This window comes from Mastigoproctus giganteus, chromosome 1 (genome assembly GCF_048544385.1).
Source record: "Mastigoproctus giganteus isolate SK-2022 chromosome 1, ASM4854438v1, whole genome shotgun sequence".
In the NCBI taxonomy this organism is placed as follows: Eukaryota; Metazoa; Arthropoda; class Arachnida; order Uropygi; family Thelyphonidae; genus Mastigoproctus; species Mastigoproctus giganteus.
The window spans coordinates 207,972,944-207,994,352 of record NC_143575.1 but is presented as its reverse complement, the minus strand read 5'-3'; the positions used below and the strand labels follow the sequence as shown (position 1 = coordinate 207,994,352).

The following is a 21,409-nucleotide window of genomic DNA, read 5'->3' as shown; positions in this document are numbered from 1 at the left end:
GTACCGTTCATTATACGATGTGTAGTAAGCGCCGGTCATTGTGAATTGAATTTTAATTCTATTAAACAGTGATTCTAATTAGCGAAAATAGGAGGAATATTATCCACAGGCTATAAAAGTAAAGATATATTAAGTACAGATTTACTCTTTATTACCTTACCAATTAAAAAATTAATGATACGTGAAAATCGGAAGAATATAAGTGATAATCGGAATAATTAATGCGTACTGTAATAATGTGTACATACTAACTAAACTAGTTGACATTTCTGTTCACTGACATTTGTGGGTGGGGGTTAAAATTTAAAACAGTAATAAGATAAGCAATCAATAACAAAGGACATGGCACACACAAATTGCAAGTGACACAACATGCGCAAGTGAGAACGGAGTAACAAATTACGAAGCTTTAAAAATAGGAATGAAGAGAAGATTCTGAAAATTATTTTTTTTATATGATTGAAGATTCCATGGAAGTGTAAACACGTTTTACCATAATAACCCACAGAATTCCAGCTGTCCGTATTTACGCAAATTCAATAAGATCTCAAGTTTACTGTCCGTTTATGATAGATTGCACTAACAGAAAAGCCCAATAAACAGGTGACTGCTAATTGTTTTTATTGTTTTATGGTTGTGACCTCCAGAAATCCGACCGAACTACGTGGTACGGTCGGAGACAATCGTAGGGTAATCTCCAGTGCTGGGGTCTCCTGCCCCGATTAAACGGCATTTTGTCCCAATTAAGCGATGTAAACCCTGGCTATTTTCTCGATTGGTTTTTGTTTTTTAAGATTTGCCCCAAATAAACGGCTGCCCCGATTAACCGGTGGCCCAAATAACCGGAATCCACTGTACTATAAGTTCTAATATCTCTCGTGTTTGGGGTTTACATAAAAAAAAAAAAAAAACTCGCATGAAGATATTTTACTCACTTTTCAGCCAAAGTTTGAGAAAATACTTGAAATATAAACTGAGTTCACAGTGATAAAAAATGTTGCATGGATCTCTTAAGGTCAAGAAACAAATGACTGAAGGCAGAGTTGCCAACACGTGAAGATTTAGTTTACAAATTACCAATATTCGCTCCTAACATAATACATTCAAATAATGCACCTCATAACATCAACTTAAGTGATTTGTGAAAAAACGGTACATGATAGAAAACAAATAACATTTATGAAATCAGTGCAAAAAACTTGAGTTAAAAACGGCTGCTAGTTTACAAACATCAAAAACCATGCAGAGTGGTGCAATTTGAGTTCGAATTTTTTTTGGCTGTGTCTCTGTTTAAATTTCTTGCATGACTGAAGAACCATTTCAAGTAGTCATCACCATACATGGTTACTAAATAACAATAAATTTTTAGTTTGGCTTTCTCCTTCAGCACAAAAAAAAAGTATTACAATCCCATATAACTCTGAAGGAATTCAAGTTCTGCCTGTGTACAACGTACTGTAACTATACTCTTCCATGTGGGTTCACCATTATTTATGCTTACAAATCTGACCAATTGGGCACTGCAGTTTGTTGTTTATTTGTACATTCCTTAATCTACCCTGAATTCCAAAAGTCAATATCTCATTTGATTCACCTTATATATTCTAAGCAAACTTAAATGATCATAAACACTCCCAAAAATATATGCCTATACTGTTTGAACACTGAATGTTAATAAATTACTTACTAGATTAACACTGCTACCACATTCTCGCAACACCTGAACAGCTATAGCATACTCCACATTTTCTAAGGATATTCCATTGGCACTAACAAGGCGGTCATTGATCCTATAAACAAATTTAAACATTTATACTGCTTTAGAATTCAACTACAGAAAAGTTTAAAACACATTTCATTTCAAATATTTAGAAATAGCAAAACAAATTAACATAACATCCTGTTAGCCATCACTCTCAAAACAGCACTGACTTATACTGATGGGATTGTAGACTTGATAGAAATATCTGAGAGTTAAGAGTTATGTTCAACTCAACACTTCAAGTATACTATCTGCTCTGTTCCTACTGAAACTTGTTTTTGCTGGAACTACCTTGTCTCCTCTGCTGACCAAATTCATTCAAGAGTGTAAAAATTTGCAAAATAAAATTAAATGGAAAAACACTAATAGAATATTCTCCACATCTGCAAAGACATTTTGTTTTCTTTTTCAATTGCTTGGAAGCATTAAATTAGTGTAAAATTTAATTTTATGCATCATTAATTTTTTCACACGTCCGCATGAATTATTTGTTTGTACAGTTTGTTAATTGTTGTTGTGGCACCAGTTAAAGTTCAGTGAGATTTGTTTCTGTTCAGTAATAATTTGCCTCAACAGCAATAAGTGATTAATATGATTTGGAATAGCTTTTAAAAAGCACCTTATGCCAACTATTTGGAAATATGTGTCTTTCCAATGTGAACAATGATTCTGGGTATATTCTTTTGATGACCTTCTATAACTGTTTTTAAGTTTTGGTTTGTAGCACTGTGAGTTACATGTGTGCATATTGCTTACTCTCACCAATTATATACTTTTAACAAAACTGAGTGCTGTATTTGTTTCACTGATTTGTAAATTAAAGCTATCTATATTTATTCACTATTATTTATTTTACAAATGAGCCTTTAATTAATTAATTTTATTAATTACAGGTTACTTTTTGTGAGAAAAAATAAGAAAAACGTTCTGCTTGTAAACTGATTCCATTACACACGTGCACTATTTCAATAATTATTTTAATAATAGTCAGTGAGTATGATTTGAATGCAATAGCATAACAGACGGGTTTTGTTTCTAAGAGACAGAATAAAATATTTTTAAAGAACAAAAACCACACTGAATGGAATGTTTAGTTCAAAAACATCCAATGACCACATCTTGAATATTGCATAGAGACTTGAAGATTCCATTTTAGGAAAGATGTGTACCTGTTGAAGAGGGTACAGAGAAAATCAAAAAGATTGGTAAAGAGCACAAAGAAGAATTCTTAACATGAAGGGACTTCAGTTCTGTAAGTAACGGTGTTTGAAACTAGGCATCTGCAGAATGACCTGACCAAGGTGTTTTAAGGATTTATGAGGGTTGAATAAACTAAATGCTAAAAAGGTATCTCTACACCTCATTAACTATATGACATAAACTATATGACATACACAAGGGAGGAGATAATTGTAGAAAAGATTTCCAAAACTTTTTTGGTCAAAGAGTGATTGGCTATCAGAAAAGGCTTCTACCTACTCTTGTGAAAGTGGAAGTTTCTCTAAACTTAACCCGGCAATGACACATCATGCATAAAAAAAACAAAAAAAAAAATCTTCAAATTAAATTGGCTATCAGAGTGACTAATAGTTTTTGTACAGCTATATTTTGGCTGATGCTGCATAAGCCTGCTTTCTTGCACCATTTGCCACTACTACTATTATTATTAATGATAATAATAATAAATTTTTATAGTCCTTTAGTGGGTTTCTGACTTTTGATCTGCACCTCTATTCTTGTTGGAATTTGAGAATTATGTATGCTTGAGATCTGTGAGATCAGACACTTCTCAGTATGCACTGCATCACATGGATATTTTAAATGAATGGCCTGAGAAACTAGGATATGAAAAAATCAGATCAAGAGTATTAAGTGTTCCGTATATATTCCTATATACGAGTTCATGTAAGAATAGGCTCAAACACTTGTTGAGAATGCCATGAATTATGTGTTGCAGCTGTTTCTCACTGTGCACCACATCACAAGAATGTTTTAAGCAAATGGAATAGTGAACCTGATATGAAAAATTCAGATCTCAGTGTTAGGTGTTCTGTATATGCCTACCTACTGATTCATGTTACAATATGCTTAAGCATTTGTTGCAAATTCCATGAGTGTGTGAAGCAGACACTTCTCACTGTGCGCTGCATTATATAGATGTTTTAATCAAATGGCCTAGGGAAGACAGATATGAAAAAATCAGATAAGAATATTATATATTCTGGTACGCCTATGTCAGTGGTCTATTCGGAACCGGAATGCACAGAAACGACGTTCCGGTACTTTTTTCTAAATGTTTTGTTGTTTATTAAACTACATGGTCCACCAGTAAAATTATGGAATCCAAATTTTTATGTACGAACTTTGTTGCGGTTTCATTGTTCTGCTGTTGACCGACAAACAAAAAGGGCAGTCACACAAGAATACGTAATCAATCCTATATGGGAATTTCTAAGATTCTTCTGAACAGTATTTTTTATATTATTTTGGAGTTTTTGTTTTCATTTTTTTTTTCTTATTTTCTGATTTTTTAAAATTTTTTGTCTTTGTTTTTTACTTTTGAAATTTTTATTTAATAGTTATAAATAAATACTGAGCAAATATTTTAATCTTTACTTATTTATTTTTGCAAATGAAAAAAGTGTAGGTAACTATTTGTAGTTAATCGACGAGCGTTCCAGTACTATTTCTTTTTTAGCAATACACCTCTGGCCCATGTACCATCACAGGTCAGCAAAAATTATTACTTCTACAGAGATGTAGACATCTAATATTAATTTATTTTTGGTTTTCATTTCATATCTTACATGTCACTGTTCCAGTTTGAAGGATGGATTTTAATAATTTGGTGGATAATGTAATTTTTGAATTACAAGTTTTTTGCTGATATTATTTGGTCTATCATTGTTTTACTGTTGTTAGTGGACTTTTGTGCTGCTAATCCAGGTGGAATTCTTACTTTAGATTTTAAAAGTCTTCCTGCCATTTTTTAGTGATAATATTCAGCTAGAACAGCTGGATGCATCAAATAGTGCAGTCACTAAGCAGCTGCTGATATGACAGTAATTTCCGAATGCACTGGCACTTGAATTCTGCATGCATCCTTCAATTATTGCCCACAATACTATCAAATAAAATAATAAACCTTTAAAATCAGCATACAATATCATCGATTTTATTTGTAGATTTATTGTTGACTTTTATTTGTGATCCAATTCACATATATTATGTGCTTGACTGTGTAAATTCAATAAAGTGTGGGAAAAGTGGCAGAAGCAAATATGTCTCTCAAATTCTACAAATTTTTTAAAATTCTTTAAATTTTTTAAAACAGAGTATAAGCTTAATACTTATTTTAAAGTTTTTATTTCTTAGTATTTTATTCTTCAACTTATTCCAAAACTTCCAAATATATTTTTACCATGTGCACTTGAAAGGTATTCCACAGAATATCTCTGTGTACATTAATAAGATTTATGAAAATATCTACTAGCTGTTGTGTGATGATTTTTAATTCTGGTTTAATGTTAATTCATAAAAAATTATATATTTATCCATTATACTATCAAGATAATGAATACATTAAGAAGGACCCAATTTTAAATCATATACTGACTTTATTCCAAACATTTTCATGATACCATGGGGGACTCAGATGCATGGGTTGGTGTCACTTTTAGCGATGCATTATGGCCAGCTAGTAGGTTAAAGAGGGATAGACAAGCACTTAAAAGAAATAGGCTGATTAAGTGAAGAAGTGACACTGGTTACACTTTTGCTTTTCTAATTAACGCTGAATAAGCTTGCCCCTTTGCTGCTGCTGCTGCTGCTGTTGTTGATGTTTGATAGCTGTTGGCACAAGAGCAGCTTAGACTATAATGTGCCTAGTTGAGGTTAGGAGAATTTCTTATTTCAAGAATTTCTCATTTTAAGAATACAGGTAACCCTCGTATAACACGGTAGTTAGGTTCCTATAAAATGTTGTGTTGTGCAAAACTGTGTTGTACGGGACTAAGAAAAGGTACAAAAAATGGGGGTTACGTTCCAAAGGCTAAAAAAATACACTATTTCATTAACAAAATGTTAACAAAACTAACAAAAATACACCATTTTCATGTGTAAAAAATCTCTCTTTAAAAAATCAGTAATCTTTGTTTGTTTGCTTTTGCTTGATAAATCTTTGCAAATTTCATCATATGAAACTAAGCATTTTTTGAAGCTCCCTTTTGAACTTTGGGCTCCTTTCAGTCAAGAATCTGCATTTATAAAATAAGATTCTAATTGCTCGGCTAACTTTATGCCTTCCTGTATGCTTTTTAGTGTAAAATTTGGAAGTTTAGAATTTTCATCTGCATTATCATCCTCTGAATTGATTTGGTTTTACCTCCAATGCCATTTCCACCAAATCTGCTTCACCAGCCTCTTTTTCTACCAATAATTCTTGAACGTCTTCAGCAATCATATCTTTTTTTTAAGAGCATAGGCAACTAAGGCCATGTTAATCTGTGTATATTGTTGTTGTTATTTGGTTTTTAGGAGCATTAGCAACTAAAGCCATATTGCTCCGGGGATATGCGGTGATCATTCCCTGACCTTTCCGCATCCTCCGTATTTGGCGGTCACGGGCTTCAACCCCGGTCTAATCAAAAAGCATGTGCTACGCGCTGCTGCTCTTGCTCACCTGGCTACGGAGGCACCTGTGTGTATTGTCTATAAATTGTGTGTGTCCTGAAGTCGATTTTCTGTCTTGCTCGACGAAAAACCAGAGATTCCAGGAGCGAAAAACCATGCTACCCTCGCCTCAGCCACGTTTTGAAAAAGGCCCATAAAAATTCCTCCCATCGTCAACAGGATTCGAACTCAGGTCTTTTCCACCCAGCATGGCAGGAGGGCAATTCTATCAACTGTGCTACCCACGAGGGCTTCAGTAGTCATGTCATCAAAACCTTCCCCTCCTACCGACGTAGCAAGTTCTACTATCGCACTGATTCCCTTTTCTGCCAGTTCGACCATATTTCCTGAATGAACTGACTCTGGCCATACATTTTTCCACACGCATTTAACATTGACGGTTTTACTTCTTTCAGCGATAAAGCTATGGTTCTGAAACAGTTCACAAATGAGAAATGTTTCCCTGCCTCCATTACTTCAACAGATTCGGAATCAATTTTTTCCAAAATTCACTGTAATGATTTTCTGATGGAATGAGTTTTAAAGGTGGATAAAATGCCTTGATCTAATGGCTGAATGAAAGTTGTATTAACTTAGTACAACTGTGGCGGTAGGAACAAAACTTCAACGTCTGGATGGCCTGGTGTGCTATCCAATAGTAATAAAACTTTGAAATCTAGATTTTTCCACAAGTTCAGTAGCACAGAATGTAACACGGGGATTTCCCAACAAAATCAAATACAGGGATATTTCAATATTTTTTTTTTTTTTTTTTTGACTAGCGAGTCAACAGCAGGGATTCAAAAATAGTGGAAATGTTGACAAATTACATCCAACATAATAACAGGGTTTCCCCCACACAAAAGCTCAAAAAGACTGCTATGTGAGATTTACCAAAATTCCCTAACCGCGTTAGAGCGAAACCATGTTATATAAGTACAATGTTGTGTGAGGATTGCCGCAATTTATCAATCGTGTTAGAGTGAAACCGTGTTGTAGAAGTACCATGTTATACGGGGGTTGCCTGTACCAAGATTCTGCATTATAAGTAGCTTTTGCAAAAAAAGGTATTGTATTAACTTTTATATGGTTTAGATGTATAAAATTAACTTAAGAAAAAATAAAACATCAGTCAAAAAATAAAAAATTTGGCTCATCACCTAAATTTGTTTTAAGCATTGTTCTTAGCTTGAAGACCTCTTTGACATTCCCTATTAAAATTTGGAGAGTTCACTACAAAGTGATGCACAATTAGTGGAACCTGACAGTTTTGGCATTGAGGAGGGTCTTCACCTCTGAGTAAGTAGGAGCGAGTTACATGTGTATACCTGATTTGCAATCAAGCGAGGGTCACTTCTTCTCGTCTGCTGGATCAGAAACTAGTATGCCGTGGTCAAAGCATTTGTTTAATTAGACAAAATTTGTTCTTAGTTTGATCATGCTGTGTCATTGCCATTGCTCTGTACTGCTTTGGTGGATTAAGGACTTATAATCTGTATATGGTATTGAGTGAAAGGCAGAGTCAGAGATGGTAGCATCTCTTGCGGCTTTGTCTGCTCTTTCGTTTCCAGTTATTCCTGTGTGGCCTGGGAACCAGCAGAATCTGATATTGTGATTTCTTTGCAATAGCTTTAATACTGAATATTGGACTTGTAGAACTGAGTGTGCTGTGGTATTAGCATTCTGCAAGGCAATAAGAGAACTAAGCGAATCAGTGAAAATTATGTTGCTTATTATGTTTCCATTCAATTTGTTTCACAGCCATCAAAATGGCTTGTAATTCACTTGTAAAAATACTGCATTCTTTTGGGATTTGTTGGATGAGGGTGTGATCTTCAAAGTGAATCACAGCTCCCACACAAGTTTCTGTTTTTGGCCCATCAGTATATATGAAAGTGTGATGTGCATATTGGACTTTGTATGCTGCATATATAGCTGCTAGTAACTTGTTCTCGATAAGAGTTTTTTCCTCCCAGGATTGAAAATGCATGTCATATTCAGTTTGAGCTTTACTACATGATGGAATGATCTGTGCAATCGTAGTAGCTATGCTGCCATAATTAAGCTCTTTGCTTAACAGTAAATCTTTCAAACAGATGTTGGCAGGTCGATTCACATGTGGTTGAGCTTGGTTATATATTTTCCCAGTTAGATAAAAACAGAAAATCTCTATTTCGATGATCGGTGATAGATTTCATCTTGCACTTGATCACCGAGTTGTAAACAGCTGCTCCATAATCAAGCTTGGAAAGAATTATTGCTTAATGAAGTTTAAGAAGTGTATATCGATTTGCTCCCCAAGTTGTTGCGGAAAGGACTTTGAATATCTTTTCTTGATGCACAAAAGTCTGAGTTGTGCTCAAGAAATGTTTGTTTCTAGTCCAAGAGAAGCCCTAAGAATCTTATACTTGATACTACTGGGATCACATATCCATCAAATTTCAGTTCAAGATTAGGATGTAGATATTTTGTTTTCTACAGAAATGTATATATGCAATTTTTTGTGTGGAAATCTGGAAGCCATTTGTTTGTGCCCATTTGCTTATTGTTCCTTGTAGCTGCTATTCTACATTTCCCCATATTCTGAGAGTGATAGGAAATAATGAAATCATCAACAGTTCTTGGTATATATTCAGTTATGGTATTTAATTTAATAGCAAAAAGAGTAGTGCTAAGCACAGACCCCTAAGCTTTGCTTTCTTGGATTAAAACTTGAAAGGGCAGTCCGCAGCCTAATTTGAAATGTTCCGTTTTGTAATAGGACATTTTAGATATATTTAGGAGGATTCCACATAATCCAAGGAGATATAGGTTTTGAAGAATTCCATAACACCATGCTGTATCTTAAGCTTTTTCTATATCAAAACAGATCATGACATGATGTTCTTTTTGGATGAAGAAATTCCATACAGTGTTTTCTAATTTGATAAGAAGGTCTAGGTTCATGATTTTTCCTGAAATGCTGTGCTGGATTAAAAATATATTACTGTTCAAAAACCATGATAAACTGATAATTTTTTCCATAAATTTTCCTAGGCAACTTGTTAAAGCTATGGGACAGTAGTTGCATGGGTCAGAGAGATCCTTACCCGGTTTGGGAAAGCTAGAATTATTGGATGATGCCAACTATCTGGAAACTGGTTTTCTAGGAAGATTTTGTTATACAATCCTATTAATTCTATTTGGGACTAGTCATCAAGTTGCTTTAGCATCATATAGTGAATTTGGTCTGGTCCTACAACACTCTGATTTGTCTGTGATAGAGCATGTTTCAATTCATGGAATGTTAAAGTAAGATTGTACTGGTCATCATTTTTTGTGGAAAAATTCACTTTGTGTCTTTCTATTCTTCCCTTATGTATTTGAAAATTAGGAATATATGAGGTGGTTGCTGATGTTTCGGCAAAGGTTTTTCCCAGTGTATTGATTGTTTCTGAAGGCTTTGCAGTGACTTGTCTCTTCCAGTTTAGGATCGGATGTAGATTAATCTGGTATCTGCCATTCATTTTGCTGATTTTATTCCAGATAGTTTGAGATGGTATGAAACCTGTTAATGTAGATGCAAATTTTATCCAGGATGCTTTCTACTGGCTCTTTTTGAACAATATGAGGTTCTCTGTAGTTAGATATCTTTGAAAAGTATTCCAGGTTTTATTTCTCTCTCTTATAGCTTGCAAACATTCTTCATTCCACCATGATTTTGGATAAGTTCAAAAGTGTGTCAATGTTTTTAGAATAGTCTGCTCAGCAGCTTTGATTAGTTTATTGTTAAATATTGTACTGCTGCATCTAACGGTTTTCACTTGATAGTATCTGCATCTAATTTGCAATAGATTTATACATTTTCCAATCTACTTAATTTATTTTCCATCTGAGATTTATACGTGACTGGCATATGGTTCCTAATGCCATAGTAATGATTATTGGACAGCGATCACTACCGAGAGGATCACTATGTACTGACTAATCAAGTATTGGAAATAATGTTGGAGAACATGTAAACAGGCTGCACTATTTCCTGATGGATGATGTGTGCTGTCTTTCAACAGGGTTAAGTCATTCTCTTCTATCCATTTTTCAATTTGTATTCCTCTCTTGTCTATGGTTGTGTTATCTCACAAAGGGCTGTGTCCATTGAGGTCTCTCAGTATACAAAAATGGGGAGGTAATTGAATTACTATATCTTCTAAATCGTGTTGTAGTAATTCTTGGTTTTGTGGAGCATAAATTGTTATAATGGTTGAGGGATTTAGTGGCTATACACACACTGCAACTGCTTCAAGGGTTGTGTTTCATGGAAGAATCTGGGAAGCAATATGAGAATTTACTAGAACTGCCACACCACCATGGATCATGTCGCCTGTTACTCTGTGTGATACAGTATATGATATAGTTCTTTACTGAGGTAGTCTTGTAGTCTGAGACCAGTTTCTTGTAGGCAAAGACACAGTGGGGCATGCTGTGCAATCAGACCATATGTCAGGTATATTAGTGTGGAATCCTCTGCAGTTCCAATGGATTATGGTTTCATTATTCGGGTTTGGAAAAGTTTTCAGAGTGTTTCCTAAAGTTGTTTTAAACTTAATTTTCAAACAGGTTTTTCCTTTGAAAAATATGGTTTACCAGTATCCGTATCTTTATCCACACAAATCTCTAGTACTGATTTGTCTGCTTGGTTGGTCGCATCTGTCTCTTTGTTTAGCTGGCTTTTGGCTTATGATATTACATTCTTCTTGAGAGATTTTTTTGTTTCTGAGTGATTTGCATTGGGAAGTATGGACAGTGATATTTTAGTGAGTTCCTCTTGAATTTTAGATTGGGATTTTATAAGTAGTTCTCGTGCTGTCTGAAATGGACTTCTTTGGCGCAACTGTGAAATCTGTTTGGTTATCTATTGTACACAGATTTCTTATGACTTGTGCATAGAAGGTCTGTTTATGATAGTTGGGAGTACAGTTCTCTTGACTTCTTCATAAGTGACACAATGTTCTACTTTATATCTTTGTATTTGCTTTTCTCTTTTTCCAATATTCATAGTTTTTTGAATAGACTGAATGGTTCCCTTTGCAGTTTGGACATTTCAGTATCTCAGCTAGACAGTTCTGATTGGTATGTTCCTGAAATCCACAGTTTGGAACAGACAGCAACTCCATTTGTGGATGACCATACCACCACTGGCATTTAAAGAACATAGAAGATTCGGAAATGTATGTTCTGATGTTACAATTTAGATATTCGGCCTTGACTGATGTAGGTGGTTTGGGAGTGTTAAAAGTTAGAATGAGATTCCTCATTGGGGTTACTTTAATCTTTTTCACAACTATTGCACTTAGCCTTCCAATGCATTTTTAATTTCTTCTTTAGAAACACTGACAATAACATTCAAAAATTACTCCTTTTGATTTGTTCAGGGTGTTATGGGGAGAAGCTTTTACTGAAATCCCATCAAATGTAATTTTAAGCACTCTTTTTACATGTTTTGCATTTGCTGTTTTGACTATAATGTCGCCTGATTTCAGTCGCTTGGCATTTTTAGTGTTCCGGCCACACGGTCTAGACATTTCTGGAAGACAAATGACAACAATTTTCCTAATGGCTGTTCTAATTTACTGACTCAATGCAGCCAGAGCTTTGGGATCTGTGGTTGTGATGTTTGGATCACTCATGTTTTCTTCTTTTAGCCCTGGGAGTGAGAGCTTTTCTTCCCAGGGTTCCAGGCATGCGATGGAGAGGCAAGGGCAGTGCCACCTAATAACCAAGTAGAAGAAGGTTAGTAGTTAATTACGGTTAGTGTATAAATAAATGAAAGGTTTGTTTCCTTTCTTATATTTTAGACACACAGGAGAACTGCTTCACACTCTAGTAATATATAATACTCTATCATTATAGAAATCACCTTATGATCACAGAGAAATTGTGTGATCACTAGAAACCATTGGCACTCAGGACCTCCCTTCCTGTCAATACTAAACTGTTGTAATACAGATGGTCAGATAAATATACAAAAACAAAATTTCAGTTGTTAAGTTTTTGTTTATTAAAAGGCTAAACAACTATATTAAAATTCTTTTGAAAGAAGAAGAAAAAAACAAAAACTGTTGATCTCAATACTACAACAGGCAGTTTAAATGGAATCTTCACATACATTAAACATTCGTTTGTAAAAAGAAGGGAGATAAACAGGGATAGATAAAAGTTGAATTGAATTAGATACAAAGATCAAATAAAATTTGTTAATAACACATGTCAAAAAGTATTTTTCATCAGAAAAAAATGTGGACTAGATAGACCTTTGAAATACTGATTCCAAATCCATTTTCCTCTAACACATCCAGTTTTTGTGACAAGAACCTATTACATGAACAGGGTGAGACTTATCACACAACACGCACCTATTCAGCCGCCCTACATAAATATAATTATTATTTATTTATTATCATATTATTGTTCATACATTCATATTTGTGTAATTGTTTGAATAAACCAGCCTGCTTCAAAATGTAAAAAATCACTCCGATAAATTCTACTACATGTTCAGATCTATCCAAATTAAACTGTAATGGTACATACTCACAACAGACGTTCCAAAAATTTACAAGTTATGCTTTCGCCATCTTCTAAGTGACCAGAATAAAGCACTGAAACCGCATGTTATTTGTATTGCTTGTTCAAATACAATACATGACTGATTGATCAAAAGGAAAAACTTGCCATTTACCATACTTCAAATATGTAGGGAACCAAAAGACCATGATGGCAATTGTTACTTTTGTAATTTGAATGTAACTGGATTCTCAATGAAGTACAAGATTGTTTACAGGAATCTGGAGTCAGTGATTAGACACGATGACAGTATGCCGATTATAGTACCTACAGAGCATGGACCAGATTCTTTAGAAGATGAAATGGAATGTAATGAAAGCTTATTGGTGGAGACCTCAGAACTTCAGCCAATGCTGAGTACACCCCGACAAAGAGGCATCAGAGCCAGAACCCTTTACCCAAGATGGACTCATTAGAGATCTAGCCCCTATCCAAAGATAAAACTGAACTTCTTACCATGAAACTAAAGCAAAAACACTTAACTAAGAAGAATGTCAGTCTCACTATCAGAAACTAAGTTTTAGCACATTCTTTGCAGTAAATGATCTGCTCTACTACTGCCATGATATCAATAGTTTTGTGGGAATTGTCACAAGTACATATAACACCTAAATGGAACTGGCCGCTTCATCACCTGCACAAAACGAAGTCCGAATGCTGTTCTTTTATATAACAAGAAATTGAAGCCATCCATCCAGCCCACCCTGTTCATCCAAAGACACTATAATATGAAGAACTACTCAGAGCAATCCAATATAGCATTCATTGATAGAATATATTCAGTGACCTCAAAGTCATCAGTGCATTAATGGGAATGCAAGGAGTATTCACAAAATCACAGCCGGACCAAGGTATCTCTGTACCCCGGGCAGAATAGCTTTTCTGCACCCTCTTCCTAAGGATAAATATATTTCTTGCCTCATTCTGTGTTTGGTGCCCCTTAAAGAATGGCACCCTGGGCAAGGGTCCTGCTAGGCCGTGCCTTAATCTGGCACTGCAAAAAATAATCACTGTATCTTGTGAAATTTCCTATGGCTATGGTACAGCCATTCTATTGCAGACCATTATATCGGATGTAACTAGTTTCAAAAAAACACAAAGCAGGAACAAGTAGTGTGCAGTATATTTCATTAGAATTAGCATCTCCAAATGTTTGTCTAGTTCAGCCTTTAGTTTATTTAAGCTATCAACCTCCACAACAACAGATGGAAGTCTGTTCCAGTAATCACCTACCCACTGGCTAAGGGCAAACTTCCAGACATCTATTCTACAACTGTCTTTCCTCAATTTGAATCTATGCCCCCTCAGGTTCTTAATCTGAGCAAGCAGAAATATCCCGTCAGCATTGAGCCTGCTCAAACTATTCAAGGCCTTATACACCTCGATCAGATCACCTGGCTAGTCTCCAGATGCTGCAACTTGCAGACCTTAAGACTTTCTTCCTAAGTGCACCCCTTTGTTCCTCTCACCAATCTTGTTGCCCTTCTCTGCACTCATTCTAGCAACTCTACATCCTTCCTAAAATGAGGCTTCCAGACCTGTATACAGTACTCAAGGTGTGGTCTGACCATTTCCTTATACAAAGGGATAATCACCTCCTTGTCTCTGCTAGCAAAATTCCTATATATCATTAACAAAACTCCATGACCTGCTCTGGCAGCCCATCTGCACTGCTCAGACAACTTCATATCTGACTGCACAATTACCCCCAGGTCTTTTTTCATTCTCCACCTCCCTGAGTGTAGTACCACACAGTTGGTACATTTCTCTTGGGTTACTACTACCCTATGGAGTACTTTACATTTGTCAATGTTAAACTTCAGTTGCCACTTCTCAGCCCTTCTACCGAACCTTTCTAAATCCTGTTACAGTAGCATACTGTCTTTACTGTTATTAACAACCACTGTATCATCCGGAAACTTGGACATTAAGTATGATATACCTTCATCGATATCATTGATAAATACACAAAACAATAATGGGCCCAGCACTGAACCCTGGGGGACTCTGCTAATAACATTAGTCCACATAGGGCAGTGTCCATTTATTACCACTCTCTGCCGTCTCCCACTCAACCATCCCTTTATCCATTGCAGTAACTTGCCCTTAATGCCATACCGCTCCAATTTGTACAGCAGTCTTCCATGTGCAACAGTATCAAAAGCTTTCCTGAAATCCAAGTATATGATATCAAAATCATTTTTTGCATCCAGTTCCTTTGTGACCACATCATAGTATCCAATCAAATTGGTCAGACAAAACTTCCCCTTTACAAACCCACACTGTTTCTAACTATTACTGCTGTCTTGTCTAGGTGATCTTGTATCACCTCAACCAGTGACTCCATTATTTTCCCCAGAAAAGAAGTTAAACTAACAGGTCTATAATTATTTGTGTCATCCTTTAAACCCCCTTTGTGAAATAGGTATACAGTACATTTGCACATCTCCAGTCGATAGGGACCTCCCCTGATTCTAAGGATGCTCTCATAATTATGGCTAAGGGTTTGCTTACTTCCCTTACTGCCTCCTTCATTATAACTGGATAGATTCCATTTGCCTCAGGTGCCTCAGGCTTAACTTCAACAATTTCTCCTCCACTTTGCTCTCAGTTATTACAAAATCACTTATTTTCCTGTTAGAGTATGATAAACTTCTGTGCCAATGTAGATGCAAAATATTCATTCAGTTTATCAGCTATTTGAGCAGGATCATCAATAGTCAAACCATCTATGTTAAGTGGACCAAGCTTATTCATCCCTGTCCCTCTAGGGATTACATAAGTAAAGAACTCTTTGCTGTTTTTCTTTGTGTCCTGAAAATTTTGTTCAAAAGTGATTTTTGTTCAAATTTTACAAAAGTGATGGACACAATGAATTCCAGAGGATTTCATTACTTAAGTGAGGAATTCCAAAGATCAATGCCACAAAAGTGAAAGAGGGGAAACTTTGTGGGACCTAAAATCAGAGAGCTTCTGCATGATGAAAGCTTTCAAAAATGCCTCATGTATTAGAAATAAAAGCCTGGAAAGCTTTCAAATAGCTTTCTTGAAATCTTTTTGGTAACCACAGGTCTCCCACACACAAAGATAGAGTTAAAATCTGCTTCATGCATATAAAGAAATGGAATGTTATATATTGCTAAAACTTCATTTCTTGAATTTGAATTTTGATTTCTTAATTGGAACCCTTAGAATGACTGGTAATGAGCAAGGAAACAATTCCACTGAGACACTGAATCAATGGAAAATCGATACCAAGATTTCTTGAACAAACTGATGTTGGCAGACTACTATGGGACATTAGCATTAGCAGAGGCTGGGACATTAGCATTAGCAGAGGCATGTGATGCAAGAAAGCAAACTTATACAGCATCAGCCAAAAAAAAAAAATATATATATATATATATATATATATTTCATTCAACCATTCACTTCAAAAGTTCATGCACTTTTTTCTTGAATTTATTAAAGCTATCAGCTTGCACAACAACAGATGGAAGTTTGTTCCAGCAATCAACTACCTGCTGGCTAAAGGCAAATTTCCACACATCTATTCGACAACTGTCTTTCTCTCAATTTCAGTTCATGCCCCCTCAGGTTTATAATCTGAGCAAGAGGAAGAATCCCATCAGCACTGCGGTTTCTCAATCCATTTAAGGCCTTATACACCTCAATCAGATGCTTTGCAGGTGCCTAGTCTCCAGAAGCTAAAATTTTCAGAACTTTATCATTATTAAAAATATGATGCAAGAAAGCCCGAGGCGCATGCGCTCTCTCTCTCTCTCTCTCTCTTTCTCTCTCTCTCTCTCTCTCTCTCTCTCTCTCTCTCTCAGGGTAACTCAGATTTTTTTTTTTTTTTTTTTTCCCTTTGTTGGGGTAGCAAAAGCTTCAGGCTTCCTTGCACCATATGACTAAATATAAGAATATGCCATTGAAAACCTCTGTTCACAGGCTCACAATTAGAAATAGGATTCCCTATAACCCCAGCAATAATGACTTATCGATTAAAATGTTTCTACAAAATGTTAGAAGATTGCACACAAAGCCTACAGCCACTGAACTGGTAATCTGGAAAATACTTTTATTCTTATTTTTCCTAATGAAGTTTCACTGAATGAGAAGGAAAGTTTGATTTTACTGTTGACAACAACTGGATAGAAACGGCTTCAAAATTTAAAAAGATATAAAAATAGTGGATCTACCATTCTGATTACCATGACAGTCATGTCTCAGCCTTTTTGTTAACAAGACTAGAGATTCTCTTTCTATCACATATATATATATATATATATATATATATATATATATATATATACTATTTTTTAGTTTCATTTTAGTTATATTTTAAGTGGAGTATGCATTTTTCTGCCTCTGATGTTTGCTTTACCTCTTTATTTTAATTTGTTTCATTAACCATTTTCAACTATGGTTCATTATTCAAATATATGTATATCACATGGCAGTAGTGGGTTGATTTGGTAATGCTGCAACTGTGCCACCTGCTATAGGTTATTATCTGTCTATATAATCTGGTTAAGCTTACATTGTGTCAGTGGCATGGCATGGCCTTGTGCTGGAGTGCTTGTGTGTGCTTTTTTTTTTTTTTTTTTTTTTTCAACACTGCATAAGGATCACTCTTATTCAAATCCTCTGCATTGACAGTTCGACCTATGGATCGAATGGCTGGCTGATCTTTTAGTCAGTTCGCTTTTGCAGTGATTGTCTAACAATTGAAATGCAATTATTCCCTGACTATTATTGGCCTTGTGATCCTCTGTCGATATGGGGCATAATGGTCAGTCTATTTTTGTTTATTTTGGTTTTATTTGATTGTAGTTAGTTTACATCTCTAGTTGTGATATTTCACGTAATTTGGACCTGGTACCCATCAAGGAAGGCGCCATTAAATTTCGATATAATTGGCATCTAAATTTAATTGATTATTTTTATTTTATTTATTTATTATTTTTCATTCTCTATTGCCGTGCTAATAGAGTGAGTTTTATTTTAAATTTTATTTTCATTTTAGTTATATATATATATATATATATATATATATATATATATATATATATATATTGTAAAGATTAATGGGAAAGAAGGAGAATGAAAAAGGAAATTGTTTATGGACCAAGGTTACTGGGCTAAACTCCATTATTTCAGTATCACTTGTCTCCGCACAGTAGGCGTGGGCGTAGAATGGAGTAATTGTAGGGTCGAGTTCTATGACTGGATGATTACTGTGAAGGCATTTTCATTCTGATTGTTTTGTGTTGTCAAAGTGTGTGTGTGGGGGGGGTGCTTAGCTTAGGTAGGTTGTTTATCCCCCATCCCACTGTTTTTAAAATCAGAAAATGAGTTCCCGATTTAAAAACAGCGGCAAGTGGGGGAATAAACAACCTAGAAGGACAGTGGGTGGGGAAAGCAGTGAGTGGCACCTGCCAATCACTGCTTTGTTCCTGTCTCCATTTGTCGAAATATGGACTAGTACCCAAGATCTGGAGTTTACCCTATATTTTTGCATGTACCATTATTAATATTGACAAAATGATGTTAGGAAGCAAGCCTATATAGCACAAACCAAAAAAAAAAAAAAAAAAAAAAATTAAATTAAATATAAAGTAACCAATGCATAGCTGCCAAATTTTGACTTTCAAAAAACAGGAGATCAGGAATTTGTAAGCACAAGGAAAACAGGTTAAAATGCAGGAGATCTTTTACAAAAATCAGGAGTCTTCCTAAGAAAAACAGAAGACTTTTGGAAAAAGCAGAAGGTTTAAAGTCTATACTGCACTATAAATTAAATTTTATCTGGAAAAATATACATTTTATATTAAAATACAGCCACAGGACTGTTTATACTTGTCAAAAGCTTCACCAGAAGGAGAATATAAGATCTGAACTCAGTAGGCGCCTCCGTAGACAAGTGGGCAGGAGCAGCAGTGCTATGCCCTGCTGCTCCTGCCCACTTGGTCCTTGGTTATACTGGGGTTCGAGCCTGTGACCACCAAATACGGAGGATGCGGAAAGGTCGGGGAATGACCACCGCATATCCCTGGAGCAATATGGCCTTAGTTGCTAATGTTCCTAAAAGAAAAGAAGGGGAAAAAAAAAACAAATAACCTGAACTCAGTTTTTGATTTTTTTTTAACTGGCTGAATATTCTCTCATACTCAGTACTGCTACCAGGTATTTTTAAAATTACAAGAATAACTTGGGAAAATCTGTTATATTTCAAACTTCCTTGTACACTTGTCAGTTTCCATAACCAAGGACCATAGTATATCAAATCTTATTTCTTTCATAATGTTGTAGGTTCTAATGATGAAACTGACAGAAATGGTGCTACAAAACATCTACTGCTTCATCTGTAAAAATACCAAAAGTACTAGAAACTTCTCCACAAAAGAATTCAAATTCAAAAATGACACACTGCCAAGTGTGTCATTTTTGAATTTGAATGAGCAAAAGAACAGAACTTCCTGATTGAGCAAAAGAAAAGAACTTCCTGATTGAGCAAAAGAACAGAATCATCTCCTCTTATTGTAGACTCTCTCTTGGCAGTATAAATGTCTATGCATAAATCAGACTCATCCTTCTGGTTTAGCCTGCTGGTAATCAGTTTTCAAAATGGAAGTGAAAGATTTAAAAACCATTGGTAAATAAATTGACACATAACATTCTTCAACATATCTAGGTGCAATGACTTTGAAGTCTGTTAGATTAAAGAACCATGTTTGGATTTTTCGAACAATAGCATAATACTCTTGAAGTACTAACTTTTTTTCATTACTACTTTTTTTTTTTTTTTTTTTTTTTTGTTCCACCTACTGTTCAATCAATTATTTGATAAAGGAAAATTTTCAAACATCCAAGTTACAATAATCCTCCTCGATTTAAATTTATATTCCTTGTGTGTCACATGACCAAACATAAAAATTCCCTTGGCATTTAGTTTACTCAAACCTTTCAAGGCCTTGAACATCTCAATCAGGTCACCCTATAGCAATCTGGTTTTCTAGCACTGTAGCTGACAAAAAAAACTCCAAGTCTCTCTTGATAAGCATACCCCCATTGTACCCTTAACCAATCTCATCTCTGTATTCTTTCAAACAGGTTATCATCTTTCCTAAAATGGGGTCAGCAAGAATGCATTCAAGATGGAGCCTCACCACTGTTTCATATAATGGCATAATCACCTCTATCACTACTAGTAAAGTTCTTAGATATCATTGTTAAAACCTAATGTGCCATCCTAGCATCCTGTCTGCACTATTCAAAAAACTTCATATCAAATTCCAGATTCTACAGTTAAGTTTTTTTTTTTTTTTTTTTTTTTTTTTTCGTTAACTACTATCCCGAGTTTGGTACTATCAAACTCAAGATATAGTAGTAGTAATTCTACAGGTGGTACCGCCTAGAGTTTACAATATCGGTATTTCAGTATTTTTAATTTATGAAACCGGAATACCAGTATTCCAAAAACAAACATTTTTCTCAATAAATTTTTTGACAATTAGGTTTAATAAAGTAAGGAAAAAAACAAGTACTGTAATTACTTGAATTCAAGTTTTAAATAAACATTTATTGCAATAATAAATATTCTGAAAAAAATCATTAAAATACAATTATTATAAAAACAAAAAAATACATATTGTTACTGCAAAGTTTAGTTATGTTTAAGCATCCACACTACCTGTCCGAATAAAGTGAGCTCTTAAGTAACATAAGCAATCAATAGTATGATTGTTTAAAATGGATCTAATTTTGGTACATACAGTATTTAATTAGCGGCAGAAAACGCCCTTTAGGATTCTATTCTGGTACTACTGTACTGAGATAATTGTAGATGATCTCAGTCCATATTTTCTAGGCTTTGAACTTTTTTAGCAAAAATAGTAAAAGTATTTCATTAATTTCCCACTCAAGTTCATCTTTTAAAATCTCATTGGAGTCAGGCAATTTCTTATTTTGGAAAGAATTTGCAGAACACTGATGTTCTGTTTCATGTTTGTTGAATTATGGTTGAATTCCATGGTTGAATTATGTTCATCATTTTCTGAAGGAGAAAGACGTTTTATTAAGCGAAGTATAATTTTCACTATAGTATCTTTACTGAGTCTGGCAAGAGATCAAAGAGTGGGGATAAGAAATAAAGAAGAGAGCAAAGAGTGCAGTTAAGGAATTCTTCACATATATAAATGCAAAGAACAGAAGAACAAATCAGATTGGACCCTTATGTAATGGACGTGGGATAGTATTAGATATCATAGCTGAAGCTGCAGATGAACTCAACAGTTACTTTGCATCGATATTTACATGAGATATTATGGAAGTGAAGTTTGAAAAAAATGTAATTAATGATGTTTAAAT

At 34.9% G+C, this 21,409-nt stretch overlaps 1 protein-coding gene across 6 annotated transcripts in view; it reads right to left on the bottom strand.

Moving 5' to 3' along the window:
* Positions 1-21,409, bottom strand: part of LOC150091482 (tight junction protein ZO-3-like) — a 549,427-nt gene that overhangs the window by 347,499 nt on the left and 180,519 nt on the right. For all 6 annotated transcript variants that reach the window (XM_090375872.1, XM_090375842.1, XM_090375863.1 and 3 more), the window contains exon 4: positions 1,688-1,790. In XM_090375872.1, coding sequence (XP_090231998.1) covers positions 1,688-1,790 — 103 coding nt within the window. The remainder of the gene's footprint in view (positions 1-1,687; positions 1,791-21,409) is intronic.